General features: G+C 38.0%; 2 protein-coding genes across 2 annotated transcripts in view; one reads left to right on the forward strand and one right to left on the reverse strand.

Moving 5' to 3' along the window:
* Positions 1 to 5,919, forward strand: part of pcsk2 (proprotein convertase subtilisin/kexin type 2) — a 30,365-nt gene extending 24,446 nt beyond the window's left edge. Inside the window, exons 11-12 of the mRNA XM_060871856.1 lie at positions 1,650 to 1,877; positions 4,734 to 5,919. Of these exons, the coding sequence (XP_060727839.1) occupies positions 1,650 to 1,877; positions 4,734 to 5,223 (718 nt within the window). The 3' untranslated portion in view covers positions 5,224 to 5,919. The remainder of the gene's footprint in view (positions 1 to 1,649; positions 1,878 to 4,733) is intronic.
* Positions 5,920 to 7,107: 1,188 nt separating this feature from the next.
* On the reverse strand, positions 7,108 to 14,835 carry LOC132846636 (filensin). Its single transcript, XM_060871329.1, has 8 exons — positions 14,453 to 14,835; positions 13,889 to 13,949; positions 13,369 to 13,464; positions 12,117 to 12,209; positions 11,321 to 11,434; positions 10,157 to 10,377; positions 9,699 to 9,793; positions 7,108 to 7,946 (listed from the first exon to the last, which is right to left on the reverse strand). Exons 1-8 carry the CDS (start codon positions 14,833 to 14,835, stop codon positions 7,108 to 7,110), a joined length of 1,902 nt encoding a protein of 633 aa, XP_060727312.1.
* Between the last annotated feature and the right edge of the window lie 4,517 nt (positions 14,836 to 19,352).

A 19,352-nucleotide genomic window follows, 5' to 3' on the forward strand; every position in this document is an offset into this window, starting at 1 on the left:
AGATACATTTTAAACCACTAAATACGGTCTATCCTGATGAATCCTGATAGTAACTGTTACACAAGCAGAATACAACAACAAGCTTTGCTATATCAAAATGTAATAAATCTATGTACTTTGTGCCATTTTGTTAGAGATAGATACCTCTTTAGTGAACACTGACCATGGGACTCAGGATAATAAACATGGAGGAAAAGAATAAAATGTCTACTGTTACGTCTTCTTGCTGCATCATGTCAAAACATTCAAGACAATACTGCTATGCAGAATATCAAAGAATTATTTTAAGTTATTCATTTAGCCCACTGAGTGTTGAAACTGACTTTAGAATTTCATTTTTACTTCACTTGTGCTGCTTGACACAGTCTTTAGTGTTGCTGTGACTGGTGTTAATGAATGTTGACATGACCTTACCTCTGCAAAGCCTCAGTGTTTGCTCAGCATTGAATAATGTTGTAGCTGATGGTGGTGCAGGTCACTCGCTCCAGCCAACGGTAAATACTGATTGCAGGCGGTGAGTGCATGTGTGTTTTGTCAGTTTCCCAAACATACTTAGTGCACTGTAGTGATACGTGCAACATGCTGAGGAGCAGAGAATGGACTCTTTTGAAAGATGAATCAGACATTGTAGAGTCTAAATCTGGACCAGTGTTCAAAAAAATATTTGTATTTCATCTTTTACTAAAATGTTTTTCAAAGCATATCTATTGCTCTTTTTGTAATCTGGAATATAGTATGTTTCATAAAGCAGTTGTGCGTGATGGCCCCTAATATTTGACCAATGTGAGTGTAAATAAAAACAATATTTAATAAAGAGTATGTAATATTTTACAGTGTGCTATTTTTGGTGAACAGATGGTTTTGGTCAAGGCTGCCTTATTTGTCTACTTATTCAATTTAGTTAAAGCTCAAAAAACACAAGATGATATTTTTCCAATCTTCACTTCACCCAATTTTGAAAGCTGTTTCAGTCTTTTTGAGTCTCTAAAATGCCCAATCTATAAATGACCATGCCACAGACCATTTGTCTTCATTTTCCTCTATTCAGAAGCTCTTGTCCTGTATTTGCATGATTGTATGCATGTTGCTGTTCCATGTTTAGTTTATTGGGTAATTGTAGGTGCAGGTGTAATGGTGTATTGCTATTTAAGTGGCTGGTAAGTGTATATTATAGAATTCTCAAATACGTGTAAGCTACCATAGGAAAAAATGATAACAATAGTTCATAAGAGGTTCCTTTAATGAAAAATAATATTATTTAAAAAAAAAAAAAGCTACTTTATTACTTTGAGTACTTCAATCATGGAGGAATTATTGGAGAAGGAGTGATATCAAGAGATCCTACAGCAGGATATCTGTTTGTGGTTTAAAACTTGAGAGGTGGAATTAAGCAATATGACAAAACAATTAGGTGACATGCATCAATAGAGAGGCTCCGGACCTTTAATTGATGTACAGGCTTGTGATTTTATTATGATACATATTACTGTGTAGAAGAATAGGTCACGACCAAATTAATTATGCAAAATGAATGATTTAATTATTTACTATACAGCAGAAATCCAGATATCCCTCAGCCATATTCCTGAATCTTTTGACCATAGCTGTATTGCCTTAATCTTGTTTTCCTTGTGTGTGTATGCATGCAGTCCAAACCTGACATGGAGGGACATGCAGCACCTCACAGTTCTCACTTCAAAGAGGAATAAACTCCATGATGAGGTACACCAGTGGAGGAGAAACGGCGTGGGCTTGGAATTCAACCATCTGTTCGGCTACGGCGTGCTGGATGCCGGTGCCATGGTCAGCCTGGCACGTGACTGGAAGACTGTACCTGAGCGTTTTCACTGCGTGGCCGGATCAGTGCAGGAGACACAGTAAGTGTTGCCCGCAGGCAGCAAGGGAATTCATGTGAACACGAATATTGTGATCTGGATAAAATTTATTTCAGCTAATATTGAATTTTGTTCATATTTATTCTCCTCATTTGACATTTGGCTGCATGTAAATGTAGTATGGAAGAATAGGGGCATTGTGACAAAGTCCCTGTGTTCCACATGATTGCATTTTGCATGTGTCAAATGTTCCTATTTTCTTACCACACAGATACTGGGAGTCCCTCTTCTTTTCCCTAAGCACCTGTGCTCCTTATTCTCATGTGTGCTATAATTAGTTCTCTCCTACTCAGAGCTGGGCACAGCATCCTATGGCAACAAGCCTCAATTAGACTGGGTTTGAGTTCCAGGGAGAAAGTGTGTGTGCATGTTCAAGCAATAACTGTGTTTATATTTCTGTGCTTTTGTGAGTCCTTGTCAAAACCCCTATGGGCAAAAGTGCCATCTCTCATATCATACCTAACAGAGGTGGCGGGAGTCCTATCCGAAGCAGTGGGTGAGAATAACAATTAAAACTGCAGAAGAGAAAATAAAGATGCAGCTGAATTCAAATGTGCACGGACATGTAGAGCAGCCACCATGTGATAAGGCCCCCTATCAGCCATGACTAATGAATGCCGCCAAGCCCTCATACACTGAACCAGCACTGAACAAATAAGGCTTCAATTGTTGCAGAAAGACGTTCCCAAAACAGGGATAATTAAGCGCAAGGGGATAAACAGTAAACAGAATGAAAGAATTATAGTGCCTTTAAAAAGATCAAGAGGTTTAAGGAGCATTTTGTCGGATTCATTAAAGACCTTAAATTTGTTTGCTTTCTGGTGAGAGCATGTCTTCAGTAAAGTGTACCTGTCAATAAAAAGACTCATATCTCAAACCCGTATATAAGCTTACTTCTATTAGTTTTTCCTTCACTGCAGTCAGAAGCGGATAAGTGGTAGAAGATGGATGGATGGATGCAGTCAGAAGCGATCAGTCAGAGAAGTGTTTTCCAGTCTCACAGTACAGCACCTTTTGTTCTAGAGCAGTAATTACAATCAGAACAGCAGAATGACACTCCTGCTGCGGCTGCTCTATTAATAATCCAACTTGGGCTTTAATAACAAACGCACAACAGAAAAAGTGCTCACTGTTCTGTGTTATAGTCTTTATAGTTTGTAAGCTTTGACAGCTGAGCACTACCGAGCTGCACCAGTGTTGAAGGTGTAATACAGAGTCTATACTATCTGTATATGTTTAGTGCTTCAAAGGTTTTAATGTATGTTCAGATTTTAAAACACAGAGTTTGCAATGTGCTAGGTTTTATTACAACACAAGCTAGGTTTTATTCCAAGAGTATAGTCTGGTTAATTTCTGTCTATAGTTCACCCTCTATTCTTATCTGTATTTGTGTCTATTAATACATATCTGTTGAATTCAAAGAACATATTGATATGTGGTTACATCCATAGCCAGTGACTTCTTACCAAATGTCTTATAAGTCACATTTTATGTCTAGGTGCAGCTCAAAGACAAAAATACTCCTGGGAGCAAAGAGTTTAATGACTGTGTTCATGTTTGATTTTTTTGCCGCTCACAAAGCTCTATAAGCTCATTTTGTAGCCACAACAATGGATTTGTTGTTTCAATTATGTTCATTCAATTAGGACATTTGCTGTTAAATGTAGTCAGTAGTGTTGCGCTTCTTTACACTGAATGTCTTCCAGAACATTTTTGTTTCACTGTTGCATAAGTGGTGTATTTATATAAGGTATTTTTAGAAACCATCGAGTTTCATTTCACATGTTACAAGCCACATATTTAAACAATGCATATTCATGAGACACCCCCTGCAGGTTTATTTCCAGATTCCAATTTTCCTAACAATCCACCAACCGGATGCACACTTGACTTGCTTCTTACTTCTGTTATTCTGAATTAATCTCCCAGGAAACACGCCCCACTTGCGTACCACTAGTCTCACACAGACCCACATACGTAATCTGAGTGCAGTAATGGACCAGGATGGGAGACCTGTCTCTGGTAATGGCATTACGTCCACTTTATGGCCGCTCGCTCCAGCCCTCTGCCGTTATCATCCTGCTGCCACAAAACCGGCTGTCAGCAGCACTGTGCCTTTGTGCAAGTGCGACAACAAAGCCATCCTCCTCTTATGGCGTGGATGAGATACCTTCATCTCTCCGGAACAATTTGTCTAGCACTAGGGTGGTGCATTATTGAAAAGATGGAACATAATAGAGTTTCTGTTGTCTGCTCTTTACAGCCTGCTCTTACTGAACTATTATTTCAGAGAAGAAAAAGAGTTCCATCCCAGATCCATCTTTCCAGATGAGAAATTGATTGTTTTGCTTTTTTTTTCTTGCTAGTTATATGTACATGTTCATCCTTGAATGCAGGACGTTGCGGTTTAGTGTAGTAGAAGCTCTATGGTGACAATAGAACTGACTGCTATTAAATCAATAAGCCATGGGTAAGTGTGGTCTTCAACAAAGTGCCTAAAACCTGCTTAATAGTGATAAAATTATTGTACGGATCTCTTTAAAATGGCTTATTGCTTTAATAAAGATGCAACAAAAGCAAAATGGTAAAATACAGTGTTCAGTAAATATTTCATTTATTATGAATGATATCCACAATAATCAGTTCCTACACCACACCATGAAGTCTGTTAACTGTGGCGCATTAATACAGAATTCAGCTACTTTGATTTGGTGAAAGTTGTGCATATATTAATATCTGATTTTTTTAACTAAACAAACTATTTAATACTTTGCAATGATGACTAATTCATATGTTTTATCTCACACTATATTTGTCTCTGTCTGTCTTTTTTTGCAGCAAGATCCAATCAGGTGCGAAACTAGCACTCACCATCACTACAGACGCGTGTCAGGGCCGGGAGAATTTTGTGCGCTATCTGGAGCATGTCCAGGCAGTGGTGACAGTGAATGGCAGCCGGCGTGGTGAGCTCATGCTCAACCTGACTTCACCCATGGGCACCAAGTCCATCCTGCTGAGCCGGCGGCCGCGTGACTCCGACTCCACTGTGGGGTTCGACAAGTGGCCTTTCATGAGCACACACACATGGGGCGAGGATCCTCGTGGCACCTGGAAGCTGGAAGTCGGCTTCAGCGGAGAATCTCCACAGAGTGGCTATCTACACGAGTGGACCCTCATGCTGCATGGCACACAGAGTGCGCCCTACATAGAGCAAGTGGTCAGGGACTACCAGTCCAAATTAGCCATGTCCAAAAAGGAGGAGCTGGAGGAGGAGCTGGATGAAGCTGTCGAAAGGAGCCTTGAGAGGATGATGAGCAAAAGTAACTAGCCTCAGTCTGAACTGCATGATGCCTGCCTTCTCTCACTTTCTTCATCTCACTTTTCCTCTCAGTGTATCTTTCTCTATCTCTCACTCTCTCTATTTCTCTTTCTCTCTTTCTTGCGCCTAGATTTTTTTTTCTGTGGTCACAAGTTCTCTGTTGAATGATTGTTTCATGTAGGCCGCATAAATAAAAAAGTATATTCTCCAAAATGACCTATTCTGCAAGATATTACCTCTTGTATTCTCTTTAATTTTTGTAAAAAATAATTTCTAGAAAATGTATATACACAATATATACCTATATAGTATATTAATTTATTGCTGCCATTGCTGTTTCCTTACCTCTTCAAAGACTACTGTACAGTTTGTGACTGTAAATGATTCTCTGTGTTATTATCCCTAAAGATTAGTACCTTGCTAAAAGAGCAGTGACATTGATTTTTTTGTTTGTTTGTTTGTTTGTTTGTTTGTTTTTTAACACAATCTATTTATATCTAAACAGGGAGATGTATTGTGTGATCACAGCTTGTGGCCAACAAGAAAACCCCTTTCATAACCTTTAATATATCTAAAAATATATCTGTTCTGCTGTTTGTGAAAGCACTCAAGTGACACTGAGGATGTTTTACAACATATGAACAAGAGGCTTTTCAGGATTAATCTCAGAAACAGATTTTCAGTAATAAACAGAATCCAATTGCATCCATTAATAGTCCGATTTGCTTTGTCCTAACTAAGGTTATGTTTCTCATTATATATTATTCTATATATTATAATCAGATTGAAGGCAAAATAAAGATTAAACCATCACAAGCCACAAGAAGAACTGTGAACCATGATATGGATTCACTAATAATCACTTCACTACAAACACACCATAGTTTCAAAAGCTATTTGTTTGACTACAGGTTTGATGATAGAGATGATGAGTGCCATTTTATAAGACTCCTCAAAATCTCCTGTATGTCTAAAGGGTTATCTGATCAATGTGCAGGACATGGTATATGATGCAAATCATTCACATCTTATCAAATTTTTCAGTGAGCCCTCGTGCCCTGTGAATTAGGATATGGTTATCTTATCGGTTTCATTAGGATAGAAACAATAATGTGGTGAACAGTCAGATGACTTCCATATAAAGACACGGGTAAACCCACACCATGACTGAATATGCTACTGTACAGTGTAAAAGAAACACTTTTTTTTGCTGTTGTTGTCCTTATATAAACATGGTTTAGGTTGTAATTATGTCTTATTATTCCCATATAATTAAATGTTAAACATATAAGTCTGTTTTTTAAGGAGAATTAACACAGATTCTGGTTATCCCCCACTCCAGAGAGTAAGAGAGTAGATTATGCAGAGGTCACATCTGTACTCCACTGGGCCACCTTCATGTAAAATGGATGAGTGTCATCTCCAGCTGGCTCACTTAGACAAACACATTCACTTCAGAGAGAGAGAGAGAGAGAGAGAGAGAGAGAGAGAGAGAGAGAGAGAGTGGGAGAGGGTGAGAGAAAGAGAGAGAGAGAGAGAGAGTGGGAGAGGGTGAGAGAAAGAGAGAGAGAGAGAGAGAGAGAGAGAGAGAGAGAGAGAGAGAGAGAGAGAGAGAGAGAGAGAGAGAGAGAAACCAGCATTCAAATGCTGCAATAGCCATGACCTAAACTCCATACACACATGATACAAACAACACAGAACATTATATTTAAGCATGTTGATTATTTATTCATTAATATATTCACAGCAGAACTGTGCTACTGGCAATTTTTTTTTCAAATTCACACACTACAGCAACTTTTGGACTCAAGGTTTTTTTGGATATTAGCTGTAGATCAAAAGCATAAATCACTGGTTTAGGGATGAAAAGCAGCACCTAATACCAGAGTCTATTCATGTAGCCCGTTCCCCATGCTTCTTTTTGCTTGTCTTTTCAATCATGGTCTCCATTACCGTGGCCGTTTCCTCATACCCCTTCACTTTAAGATCGGGTGAAAGCTTTTCCACTGACACCACCACTTCAACCTTCTCGTAGCTCATGGAATCTGGAGTACAACTGGAGCTTGAGGATAGTGGTGAAGGTCCACGTTGCCCATGTTTGTCTTTTTTGCTCTTTTCCTTGCCACGCTGTGGAGTAGGGGTATTTCCTTTGTTGTCACCATCTTCCTTCCCACTTGATGCGTCATCTCTCTTTTGAGTGTGGTTGTCATCAGGGGGACTGGGAGGAATTACTGGGAAACTGGTCGCACTAGGCGGGGGACTTGGCGGTGGAGAAGGAGTTTTAGGTTTGCAGGGTTCCAAAGAGGACATGTCATCGTCACAAATGGTTACGATGATGTGGCCAGCAGAGGGTGTTGTGCTGTTGAAGCAGGGGTCCAGGTAGCTGGATTCACCTGTCACCAGAACATAACGGCCTTTAGTATAGAAATCAGTGATGGGTTCAGGCTGCCTGTATCTTCGCATGCGGTTGCGCACAATGTTGCAGAGCGTGTCGAAAGCCTTGCTGATCTGGGCACCGTCAGGCACATCGTTCAGAGCCGCAACCTTCAACACAGCAGATTGTTTCACTCCTCCTTCAACCTCAACAGGGTCAACTGCTTCTTTTTCTATTTCCTCTTGCATGTTTTCTGTCACGTCTTTAGATGAGACCTCCTTCTTTTTGATAACCTTCTTGGCCTGATTCTTCTGACGGGGCTTGACACTGGCAATGTCCTGGAAGGCTTGCGTTATATCTGAAAATGTGGTTAGTCAGAGTATAATAACACTGACACAGACATTGCAAATAAAATGAAGGGTAGAGAAAGTTATTTAATTAAACAGAGCAAGAAACTATTACTACAGGAATAACAAAACTAGTTTAGAAATGAACTCAGTCATGGGGCAAAATAAAGAGAGAAAGTAGAATTGTACTTGGCTAATTTGGCTGACACTTAGCTTGGGAAAATTGATTATTATTAACAAACTTGCATATTCTGTGAACTCTTATTACAGAACATCTAGTTGCCGTGTGTGACAAGATGAAAAAATTGTCAAGCCTCTAACTGCACATTACGACTACCAACCTGCTCCTGTTTCACTTATCTGCTTTATTACAGCACTCATTTACTGAACATCAGTGCAGTTCACAAAAAAAAAAGGCCTCAATTATTTAATGATAAGCAAGCTAATTGCTGAGGTCAAAATCAAGATAATAACCAGTATGTGATCACCAGAGCAGTGCTACACATGCACATACAAAGACTAATCACACCTAAAACCTTTTTCTCCACTTAAAACACACAATTGCGTTAAATGAATCACTCGAGTGTTGTTTTGAGCACACAGCAATTAGTCAAACGATTCACACTTGCACAATTTTGTGCCAGAGGAGTTTGTTGGAAAGGTCAGCATCATGCATCATTGCTAGAAGATGCTGAGAACTGATCCAGTTTCCTCCTGAAGCACCTTAGATAGACAGTAATGGAAAAGAAGAGTATGGGAATCGACTAATCAATAGTCTGGGATGTCAGAAAAGGGGGAGCAGTGATAGAACGCAGTGCTACGATACAAGAATGGTCCTACAATATGCCTGAATTACTATTATTAACCTAATAAATAACGGAATATTGACAGACTGAAATTTCCATCTGTAAGAATTAAAGGACCTATAGAAGTGGTTCAGTCAGCCCCTGGACATCTTTTTTAGAATCATTTACAGGCAGCAAAGCATGGATCTTCCCTAAAATATACTGTGCATTTACTGTAAAAACAATTACAGTAATGTAATTCTACTTACACTGTATTTGGAAACTGGAGAAGTACAACTGCGAAAACATTACAACTGAGCAAATCATGTTACAGTACTAGCATACAAACATGCATTAAAGAAGGTTTGGGTTTGTCTCCGAAATAAAGAGCACAAAAAACTGCTGATACAGTGAGAATCTTTCTGCTGTTCTCACATTAGATCACATTACATATCCCACAACGCATTGCATTTTTCTGGTACTTTTCTGTAAAGCAATGCACTTCCCGAATTGCTCATTTGTGTACAGTACAATTCTATGAAATTAGAAAACACTAATTTGCTAGCGAATTACTCACAATTTTTATACTTATACCAAAATATCTAATAACAGACAACTAGATTAAATAGACAGATTTCTAAATAAGATGCACACTAAATTGAACACTCTCAAATTAAAATATCTTCATTTCATAGTTGTCTAAACTACCTTTTATATTACATTTAGTTTAGAGATGATTTAATAGATCAAACGATTGAACGAACATAATAATTATAATACACCTGACAATTCTAGGCTCATTGCAGGCAGTTGCAGAAACCAGCCTGACCTATAACTCAAACCCTATGAATTTACATATACATGCATTTTATATCTATGAAGCCATTTGTTTCAGGCTAATAAGATTAAAATTTGGCCAAATGGACCCAGGTCTCAGCACCCTTTCCCTCCTCCCTCTGCATCACTCTCCTCTATTACCTTTCCCATGTCTGGTCATGGTGGGGCTGTGAGTGTGTGATCTGTAATTGGTGGTGAACAGACTAATGGGGCTTCCAATTATAGCTGAATTCAATCTGTGAAATAAAGTAAGACATGTGTGATCACGACACAGCAGAGAATCAGGGATACCTCAAAATGTCTTTTAGTGTGTAACACAATGCAATCATGGATGTTAAAAAATGTATAGAAAGTATGCTTTTATACAATAAATATACTAAAAATACTAGTAAAATGTAAGCTATTTATCTATTATATATATATATATATATATATATATATATATATATATATATATATATATATATATATATATATATATATATATAATATTAGTTGCATTCCTTAGACTATACCGCCACCGTGTGGCTACATCTATCATGATATAATTATCAAGCATTCAATAAAGTTTGCTTCCAAGCCATCCACACTTAAATAACCTGCTGTCTTCATTCTCAATGATCCTCTTGTATCTCTCTAGCTCGTTCTCCAATGAGTTTTGGTACATGGCCAGCTGTCTGTACTCATTGGTGTATTTCTCCAGCAAGTGCTCAGCCTCCTCAATCCCTTTCCTGAGGGATTCGATTTGATCATTGTACAGTTGGATTTCTTCATCATAGCTCTCCTGAGTTGTCCTGATGGCCTGCTCCAGTGCTGATGTCTGGGAGATGGAAAGGTGCAGTAAATGTTATGCTGTAACATTCTGTCATCAAATATCCTATTGAGATTGAGGGAGTAAAATGGTTTTGTGCTGGCTGTTCAAGCAGACCGAAGACATTAATAATGAGTGATATAAGAAATATAAGCGAGAAGATTACTTGTGTGAGAGTTTCTTGTAGGATCCTACATACATGATGTTTGGTGATTGTAAGCCACTTTTGCATGAGAACCTTAAATAGGTTTTTATTGCTAAAGGTAATTTTATTTCACCTTTAAACCTTGAATTATTAACAGGCATTAGGCAGAAAAATGAATGCTATTTTATAAAATATAGAACAATTAATCATAGAATAATGACAGTGGTTTCCATTTCAAGCAAATGATTTAGTTTCTAGAAATAAATGTCATTTTGATATTTTAAAAAATGTGAATATTTTATCACTGAAAAAAAATAATAGATTATAGATTCAATAATAGATTCAGCTGTATGTTACTACAATATATAGATGCCAATTTACAGGCCACTGGTTTGTATTAATTACTTTTGGTGACTGAAAAATCTTGGTCAAGATCACAATGGATCCGGAACATATCCCAGGAACACAGGATCACACCCTGGAAAAGTTGCCAGTCCTTTACAGAGCATATTCACACACACCTTCATATTTAAGGACAATATTCCTTAGCCAATCCACCTACTCTGGACCTGGGTGCTGCAAGGTGACATTGTTACCCATTTTCACTACCACGCCACCTACCCTACCCCACTCATCTGTCTGCTAAACATAAAGGTTTTTTTTTTTAACTGAAGTGATGCCCTTATCCCCTAAACTCTCAGGATTGGCTGATGTGTATACTGTTTCAAATTTAGTTTAGATAAATACACCATGACTGATGTGAGTGACCAAATGTCGCCCCGCTTCGCCGTCTCTATGGTGACCTACCTCCGACTGCAGCTTGTGCTTTTGTGCTTGCAGCTGACAGAGAGCACTCTTATAATCCTCTAACTGAGAGATCAAAGCAGGAACTCTCCTCTGACTTATCAGCTTCTCATGCTCCTGCCACAGAGAAGAGTGAGAGAAGAGAAAGAGACATAAAGTGATATAAACACAAAGAGAAAGTATTCATACCAAGATAATGGAGTCAACTGACATCAGTGCAGTCATGCGGGCGTTAAACCAATCATGTGGTAGACGTTCTCACTGGAGCTGACAGGAAGGTGCATCTACAACTGTGATGAGCAGAAAAGCATCCCAGAACACACCAAACATTGAACTTTTAGGCTGATGGGCAGAACACATCAGGATCCAGACCTGTTAATCAAGATCAGGAATCTGCTCCCTTCAGTGGGAGTGAAGGTTTTCCTATTGTCTATCCCTTCTCAGGAACACTGGGAAACTGGAGAACCAGCATGTCATCATGCTTGCCCTGGTTTATATCCATTAAATATAGCACATTAATACACATGCTATCTAATTAACCACTTCATAATTACAACTAATATCTGTGTCATTAGTATGGATTGAGTGTGACATGAACTCAGAGTGTCTCTAATTTAAATATAATAGTCTTTCTGTAATAAAAAAATTGCATCTCTCTCTCTCTCTCTCTCTCTCTCTCTCTCTCTCTCTCTCTCTCTCTCTCTCTCTCTAGTCATTTCCTTCTGATGCTTCCTGACAGTGGAAGTTACACTCCTCTTTTTCCCCCCTGTAGCACTATTACACCACAAAATCACCTTACCTCTGAGATCCCCACTGACAGACTGGACATTAAGACAACAGTCTGATTGATCTGGTGAAGGATGTTCAAGTACGTCTGTATCTCAGCAAGATTCTGTAGAGGAAGAAAGTTTGGGAGTATGATTTTCTTTAAAGGATGGTGAGAAGTTGATTTCACTGGCAACAGGGATCATTTACAGACTGTGTGGGTGTGTGTGTGGGGGGGATGTTGAGAGGGGTTCCTGGTTGTGTTTGTGTGTGCTTATCAAATGAAATGAGTCATCACGATGTCAGTATGATTCAAAAGGCTTTAGTTTTCACAGTTTTACAGATTTTTGGTTTTAATTTTTCATAAAGTTTACTTTATGATGCTTACTTCAAGAAAGTGCTTGGAGATGTAATTTAGTGCTCGGTTAGGAAAGAATTCAGATTGCTTATTGACACAAAATATCTCATTTTTGACTATGTTAATTATACATAATTACATTTTCAAATAATATGCCATACTGGTTCTGGTTGGAAGGTTGTTCTATTATTAATTTTAGAAAGACATCTCAGTGACCTACATCACTTCTGAATAAACAATGGCGTTATTGAAACTCTCACTTGACCTGACACTCTTTACAATAGGACATGATTAGAAAATAAATGCTATGTTAACATTGAAGATTTCATTTTCACTGTGAGGTGGTGAGGGTTTAATTATAACATATTTCCAAGATTGTGATACATAATATGAGCTTATTTTTTTATTATGAAGATGGTTTAGCACAGCAGAACGTTAGCCAAACCTGAGTGGCATTAAACTTTCCAATTTAATCTTAATACATTATTAGCCGTTTAAAAGTATCAAGTCAAAGAATCAATGTTAGTAAAAGATTGTCAGGATTGTGTATCAGCAAATTCCATATAATTCGTTATGTTAGTTACACTAAGTTCACAAATAAGTAATTCACAGCGACCCGGCTCCAGGGTCAATTTTCCTATAATTCATTAACGATGTAGCATATTGGACATCAAGTTATAGATCAGAATCGGTAGTATAATAAAATCTCAAAGCTGTTTTTTTTTTTGCATATGAAAACTGTGAATTTTGAAAAGTTTAGAATGACTGTCTAAACCTCTTGTAGTTTCAGGCCTTACTTAAATCCACTCACTATGCGCTGAAAAGCTGAAGACATTTCTCCTTTGCCAGTTGATGACTGACTACACCAATGATCTGACTAAAAAACTTCTGAGACAAAGTTGGCAAGCTGGGAATGCACCCTCATTACCTTTTTATGTCTCTCCTGTGTGGCCTTTATGTTATCCTGCAGGAACTGTGACTCGATCTGATACTCGAGGTTCCTCAGAAGTGCAGCATCTGCCTCCTATAGATTTGATAAAAGACTCGATGAGAAATCAGACAACCTCCTTGAAACCACAATTTCTCAGGAAGAAAAACTGTTCATCCAAAAAGGTGAGAGAGAAAGAGAGAGAGAGAGAGAGAGAGAGAGAGAGAGAGAGAGAGAGAGAGAGAGAGAGAGAGAGAGCGCCTGGGTAAATAAATTATGTCTATTCTCGATTTATTCCTCTGTTATACTTGACATTTTCCTTTTAGAAAATGGGAAAATTAAGCACACTTCTGTCATCAGCAAGACCCTATAAACGTCTTGTTAATTCGGATTCTTATTAGCCATGCCCTCTTTTATTTCATTTGTTAAATGTGTTGTAGATAAGAGTTTTCTAGGAAGGATCTGTACTCAGGCTGGTTTATGAAGAATGTCAAATAAAATGATTCTGACATTTGTGTACCTTATTGAGCTGCTCCAGAGTACTTCGTAGTTGGTCTTGATATTCACATTCGTTTCTATATCTGTGGGCAAGCCAAGTTGTTTAATACCCTGCTTTCAGCCTACCTCATTCATTTCTAAATGTAGATAGATTATATATTGATATTAGATAACATTAGAAAGCATCAAACATTGATATACTTGAAAATTTTGTGTGAAATATTACATAGATGTGCACAGAAACATTAAACTGTTTAAAAGACAAACATTCTCATCCTCAATCTTGTGCCTTCAGATTGAAGTGAATTCAAAACTTTCCTAAAAATATATATATATATATATATATATAATATATAGAAAACCACCTCTTTAATTCATCTTTCATGAAGAAGACATGAATTAAAGAGGTGCTATCATCTAGATGCCTGCCATTAAATATTAATAATATTGCATATATGCTAAATATTCATTTAGAGAAAAATCTAATGACTGATGAAATGATCCTATAATGCTTGGTTAAATCTAATCAAATCGAATGAAATTACCTGAACATCTGTTGCTTAGTGTTGGAAGTGTGTGAGCAAACCTGTCACTAAATTGTTCCAGCATGTGCTCGGCATCCTTAAGCTCTCTCTCCAGCTTGGCACGCTCAGACTTAAGTTCACGGATACTTTCTTGGTTACTGCTGATCTGCTCAGTGAAGATCTCCTCGAGCCCAGCCGCCTCTTCCATGTGCTGCAGCGTCTCCAACTGCTTGCGGAAAAGCGCATTACGCTGCTCCAGCACTCGGGCTCTGTTAATGTAGCAGGTAAAACGGTGGTTCAGCTCCTGCAGGCTCTCTAAGCCAGGCATCATGCTGCCACTGAAGAAAGATTCTTCGGTCCCCGCTTCACCTTGATCTTCAAATACATCAGAGTGTTCATATTTTTCTTTGCGCACTTTGCGCAAAAAATACCTGGATTTAAACATGCGAGGCTCTTCTCCTTCGTGTCCCAATGCTGTTTTAGTAAGTGAAAACTGAGCTGTTCACCCTTTGAGGGCTCATCCCACACTGGCCTTGCTGCGAAATAGCAACACAAAATAGTTTTCAAGCTCTTGTTTTCACACCATGTAACATTTAGAGGTTTCTAGTTGGATCCCTGCGCACTGTAGCAGTAGCCAGAAAAGACACTTGCATTGTTGACTATGCAAAAGCGACAGGAATGTGAGGACAAACTTTGCTGTGCAAAGCAAACCATTGTGAATGGGCCTTGTTTTCCATTACACACTTTCATAGCTGTAAGCTTAACACTGTAAACAGAAAGGCCCAGAATGATCTAGCAAAATGGTCTAGCAGGTGGCAGCTGATGTGTGTGTAATGGACAGAAAGCTTGTATGCTCATTCTAAAAGACTTTCTCTCTGTATGTATGTATGTTTACATAGATATTTAATGATTTAATGTCAACTGCAGACAAGTGATCTCTCCCTCAGGGCTAGTCACTTTCTGTCTTCATATGTCAACTAATACAGTAATTCATACAGGGAGAGATCATATATCTATTGCACACATAAAAAATCACTTTGTTACCTTTGCAAAACACCACACTCACTAAAGGTCACCCAGTCTAAATATATCAAAAATGAATGTCAGCTTGTGAATTGATGGTAATACACTCCTGCCCTTGCCCTTGTAAGTGCTGGCCTTATTTACCCAGATGGATCTGAAGCCTCTGGCTGTGCTCAGGTGAGAACTAGTGCATGAGTGAGTAATCACAAACAGGGCTTTAAGGGTGCCAACGAGCTCAGATCTGAGAGTCTGTGGCTACTCTCTGTCATCACGCATCACCATCAGGCCACGGCATACCTCGAATGCCTCGTTTAAAACCTGCAGCGGACATACTTGTATTTTGCTTTAAGGAGGCTGTGCTCTTTGTGCCCTTTCAGACTGAACACAATTACCACCGACCAGAGAGCAACAAGGCAAGGATGTAGGACATGTGTGAATTCATGTTAATATGGTTTGGAAGGAATGTTTTGCATTTCTTGGCTTGCCATTTTTTTTAATACAGCAATGTGAATATATTTCATCAGAGGTTGAATAATGAGAATGTGAGTTTGATAGAGGTCAATGGTTTCAGATATAGAAAAGCCCAGCAATGTCACGAATACACATTTGTATTCTGTAATGCATTTCAGGAGTGTCTATTTCATCACATTCACTCCCACCCACAAAACCAGCATAACTATTGACCTACAAAAGAAAACTCTCTCTCTCTCTCTCTCTCTCTCTCTCTCTCTCTCTCTCTCTCTCTCTCTCGCCCTCTCTCTCTCTCCCGCTCTCTCCCTCTCTCTGTGTGCATGTGTCTTAAGATTGCCCCCTTGCCATTATTTTACCTTCATTATAATTCATGAAGCTGCACATTTTTTTAAATGATCCATTTAGATCCTGAGTAAATGCAGCAGAATATACAATCTTGAAAATAAGTTATACGTCTTTAGGAACAAAACAGAATATAATATCCTTTTATATTACCACATTCCGAAACCGTTTATTAATTGTGCTAAATAGCACTCCAAAGAGTGCTACATGTGACTAGCATTATAATTACTTGGAAACGAATACACACTAGGTATTTCAATTCTTTTTTCTTTTCTTTTCTTTTTTTTTTTTTTTACATTTGTTTTAGTTCAAGAAATGGTACTTAGGTGACACTACACTTACTGTCCATTTTATTAATAACTGCATGGATCTGTAAGAGTACTGGTGTTCCTAATAAAGTGGACAAGGGCTGTAATTTCATACAGTAGTTTTTAGAGATGAATAAATGAAATATGTAATTTATACTTATTACAGAACACAAAATTTTACACTCAAACATACCAAATGATAGCTGTTTGTAATCGAATGTCATTTGAGCCTCATCTAGAATTCAGTATTTTTGTAAACAAGTGTGCTTTAGCATCCATTAAGACAAAATCTTCCTTGTAATGTCGTGGATCAGTTTGATCTCTTTCTTCAAAAGGTACTGTTTCCAGCATTGATGCAAACACTGCTGTCGTTCTCCATTGTATCTTGATGTGGCATGCAGGCGCATTGAGATTAAAGAGACTGAGATGAACAGTACAATCAGTGGTTTAACCTCCAGACTTAACATGAATCAGGCCAGGTATGACTCAAATGATATATGTACAGTATGTGGCATCTCTAACCAGCAGTTAAACATCCTAACAGCAGAAGCATCTCTTAGTTTCAATCCACTGCAAATTTTCCAACGCAATTTTATATCATTACTGTGCACAGATTAATAACATTACATTATGCTGTATGTTACATTATGAAAATACTCAGCATGAATTAGGCTACATTACCATACACCCGCTGACCTCACCACAAGCAACCAATAATTAATGGCAGCGTGTTTGTGGGTAAATCACATTGCAGGGGACAGGATTTAGAAAATATAGATGGGGAAAAACTAATGCACTGCTCAACTAAATAAAATCTTTTTTCTATCAAACATAGATATTCAGCTGAAGGTTATACGAGGATTGAGAGCCAAATGTGTTTTTTCCTCTTTTTCCCAAAAGAGATTTACAACCTTACAACAAAATATGTTTAGTGCTTATTAAAAACAAACCAGGAAATGTGTGAATCGGTACTTTAGATGATTAATAGAAAGCATTTTAAGATTGTGAGTGATGCTGGAGAGACTTACAGCTACTGCATTAGTTGGTCCAGTGTAACAAATCCCACACTCTGGCTAAAACCATCCATCTGGCCAAGGACTATATGTCAGTGTTCCCAGACCAAGGAACGCTGTGCACTATTTTGCCCACCCCTAAAACTCTATCTACCCCAGAACAGCATCAAAAGAATCTTCTGCTGTCAATTCTGATTTCCCTCCTGTATGAGGTGTGGTAGGAGCCCAGGTCTCTTCACTCCCATGGTCCAGAGATGTCAAAGTACATAACTGGAAGAAAAACTCCATTTTAAAATGTTTACCAGAATTCAGCAATAGTAATTTGGCTTTGATTTATTCTTTAAACTTTTATTTGCATCAGTACCATACATGATGTGTTTCAGTGCAATGCAAATGGTTTTCCTGCCACACCATTACAAAGAGAGATGGGAACTTGATCACTGTTTTCTTAGATCACCGTAGTGAATGTATATTCTAAGAGTGCTTGACATCACTTTTACCTACTATAATATGTTCACTTCTCTGCCACCTTAAAAGATGAAAGCCAGTTTGAACATCCTGTATTAATTCACAGCTGAGATGAGAGGAACTTTGAAGAGTACCATGCATTAGTGGACTAATTGTGTGTATTAAAATATAAAAAACTGAATATATTTGGTAGAGATGTCATAAGAGATGTCAGGAGAAAATATACTGTTTTAATAAACAGTATAGAATAGGCCGTATATTTAAATGAATGTGAATGACAAAAGCGGAATAACACAACATGTATTTGGTGGATTTGTCAAACTGATGTATACGATGCCTCTAGGATATACATCCCGGGATACGATCCTGATCCACCCTGTCCATGACTATAATTAAGCACTTACTGAAGATGGTATAAATAATCTGTACTGTTATGTTAGACAATATGATGTCACAGGGAATAGTGCTCTTGTCTCAAAGGTTCAGAGTCGCTGTTTCAATTCTGAGCTTGGGTTACTGTCGCATGGTCTTTTTATACTTTTCTCTGATGTTAAATTACACCTAGGTGTGAATGTATTTGTGCATGATTCCCAGCCATGGACTGGTGTCTAGTCTGTGGTGACTCTTCCTGCCTCACAAACAGTGTTCATGCGATAGGCTCCAGATCCACAGTGATCATGATGAAAATAAAGCACTTACTGATGCATGAATAAATCTGTTATGTATAAGTTTTCTTTTTATGTTGGCTTCAAAAATATCTGAGTACTACTGTATTGTGTGTTGCTTGTTGTGATTATCTGAATTGTGTGTTGCTTGTTGTGATTATCTGAATATCACCAACTCATTACATTCATGGAAATTGAAGGCAGTTTCAGAAAACAATAGAGAGATTTTAATGAGAACATGTGGGCTTTAGGGAACTCAGCAATGCTGCAATGTAGTAAAGAGCAAAAACACATACAAAAAATACCTTGCACCCTCCTCTACTAACAGGAATATCTCACTAACTTCATTCATTTACATATTATAATGCATGTTATCATAGAAGCAAACACGAAAGCTTCCAAATCTCTTAAAGGTGTTTAGCTGGTGACTATGAAGCCGGTGACTATAAGGTCATACTACATTTTCATACTAATCTTTACATGTAAAGCTATTTAGTGAACCATCTTTACCTGAATGGCTGAGGTTATTATCATCCTGGAAGAGTGCTTGCTTCTACCAGAATAGAAATATGTGATAGTTTTGACCTTCTGAGGACATTTGTATAGTCCTTAAAAATATCAAATAAGTATCATTGTAACCATAGCTTTAATTAGCTGCATTAATAATACTAT

The sequence above is a fragment of the Tachysurus vachellii genome, chromosome 6 (genome assembly GCF_030014155.1).
Source record: "Tachysurus vachellii isolate PV-2020 chromosome 6, HZAU_Pvac_v1, whole genome shotgun sequence".
Classification (NCBI taxonomy): domain Eukaryota; kingdom Metazoa; phylum Chordata; class Actinopteri; order Siluriformes; family Bagridae; genus Tachysurus; species Tachysurus vachellii.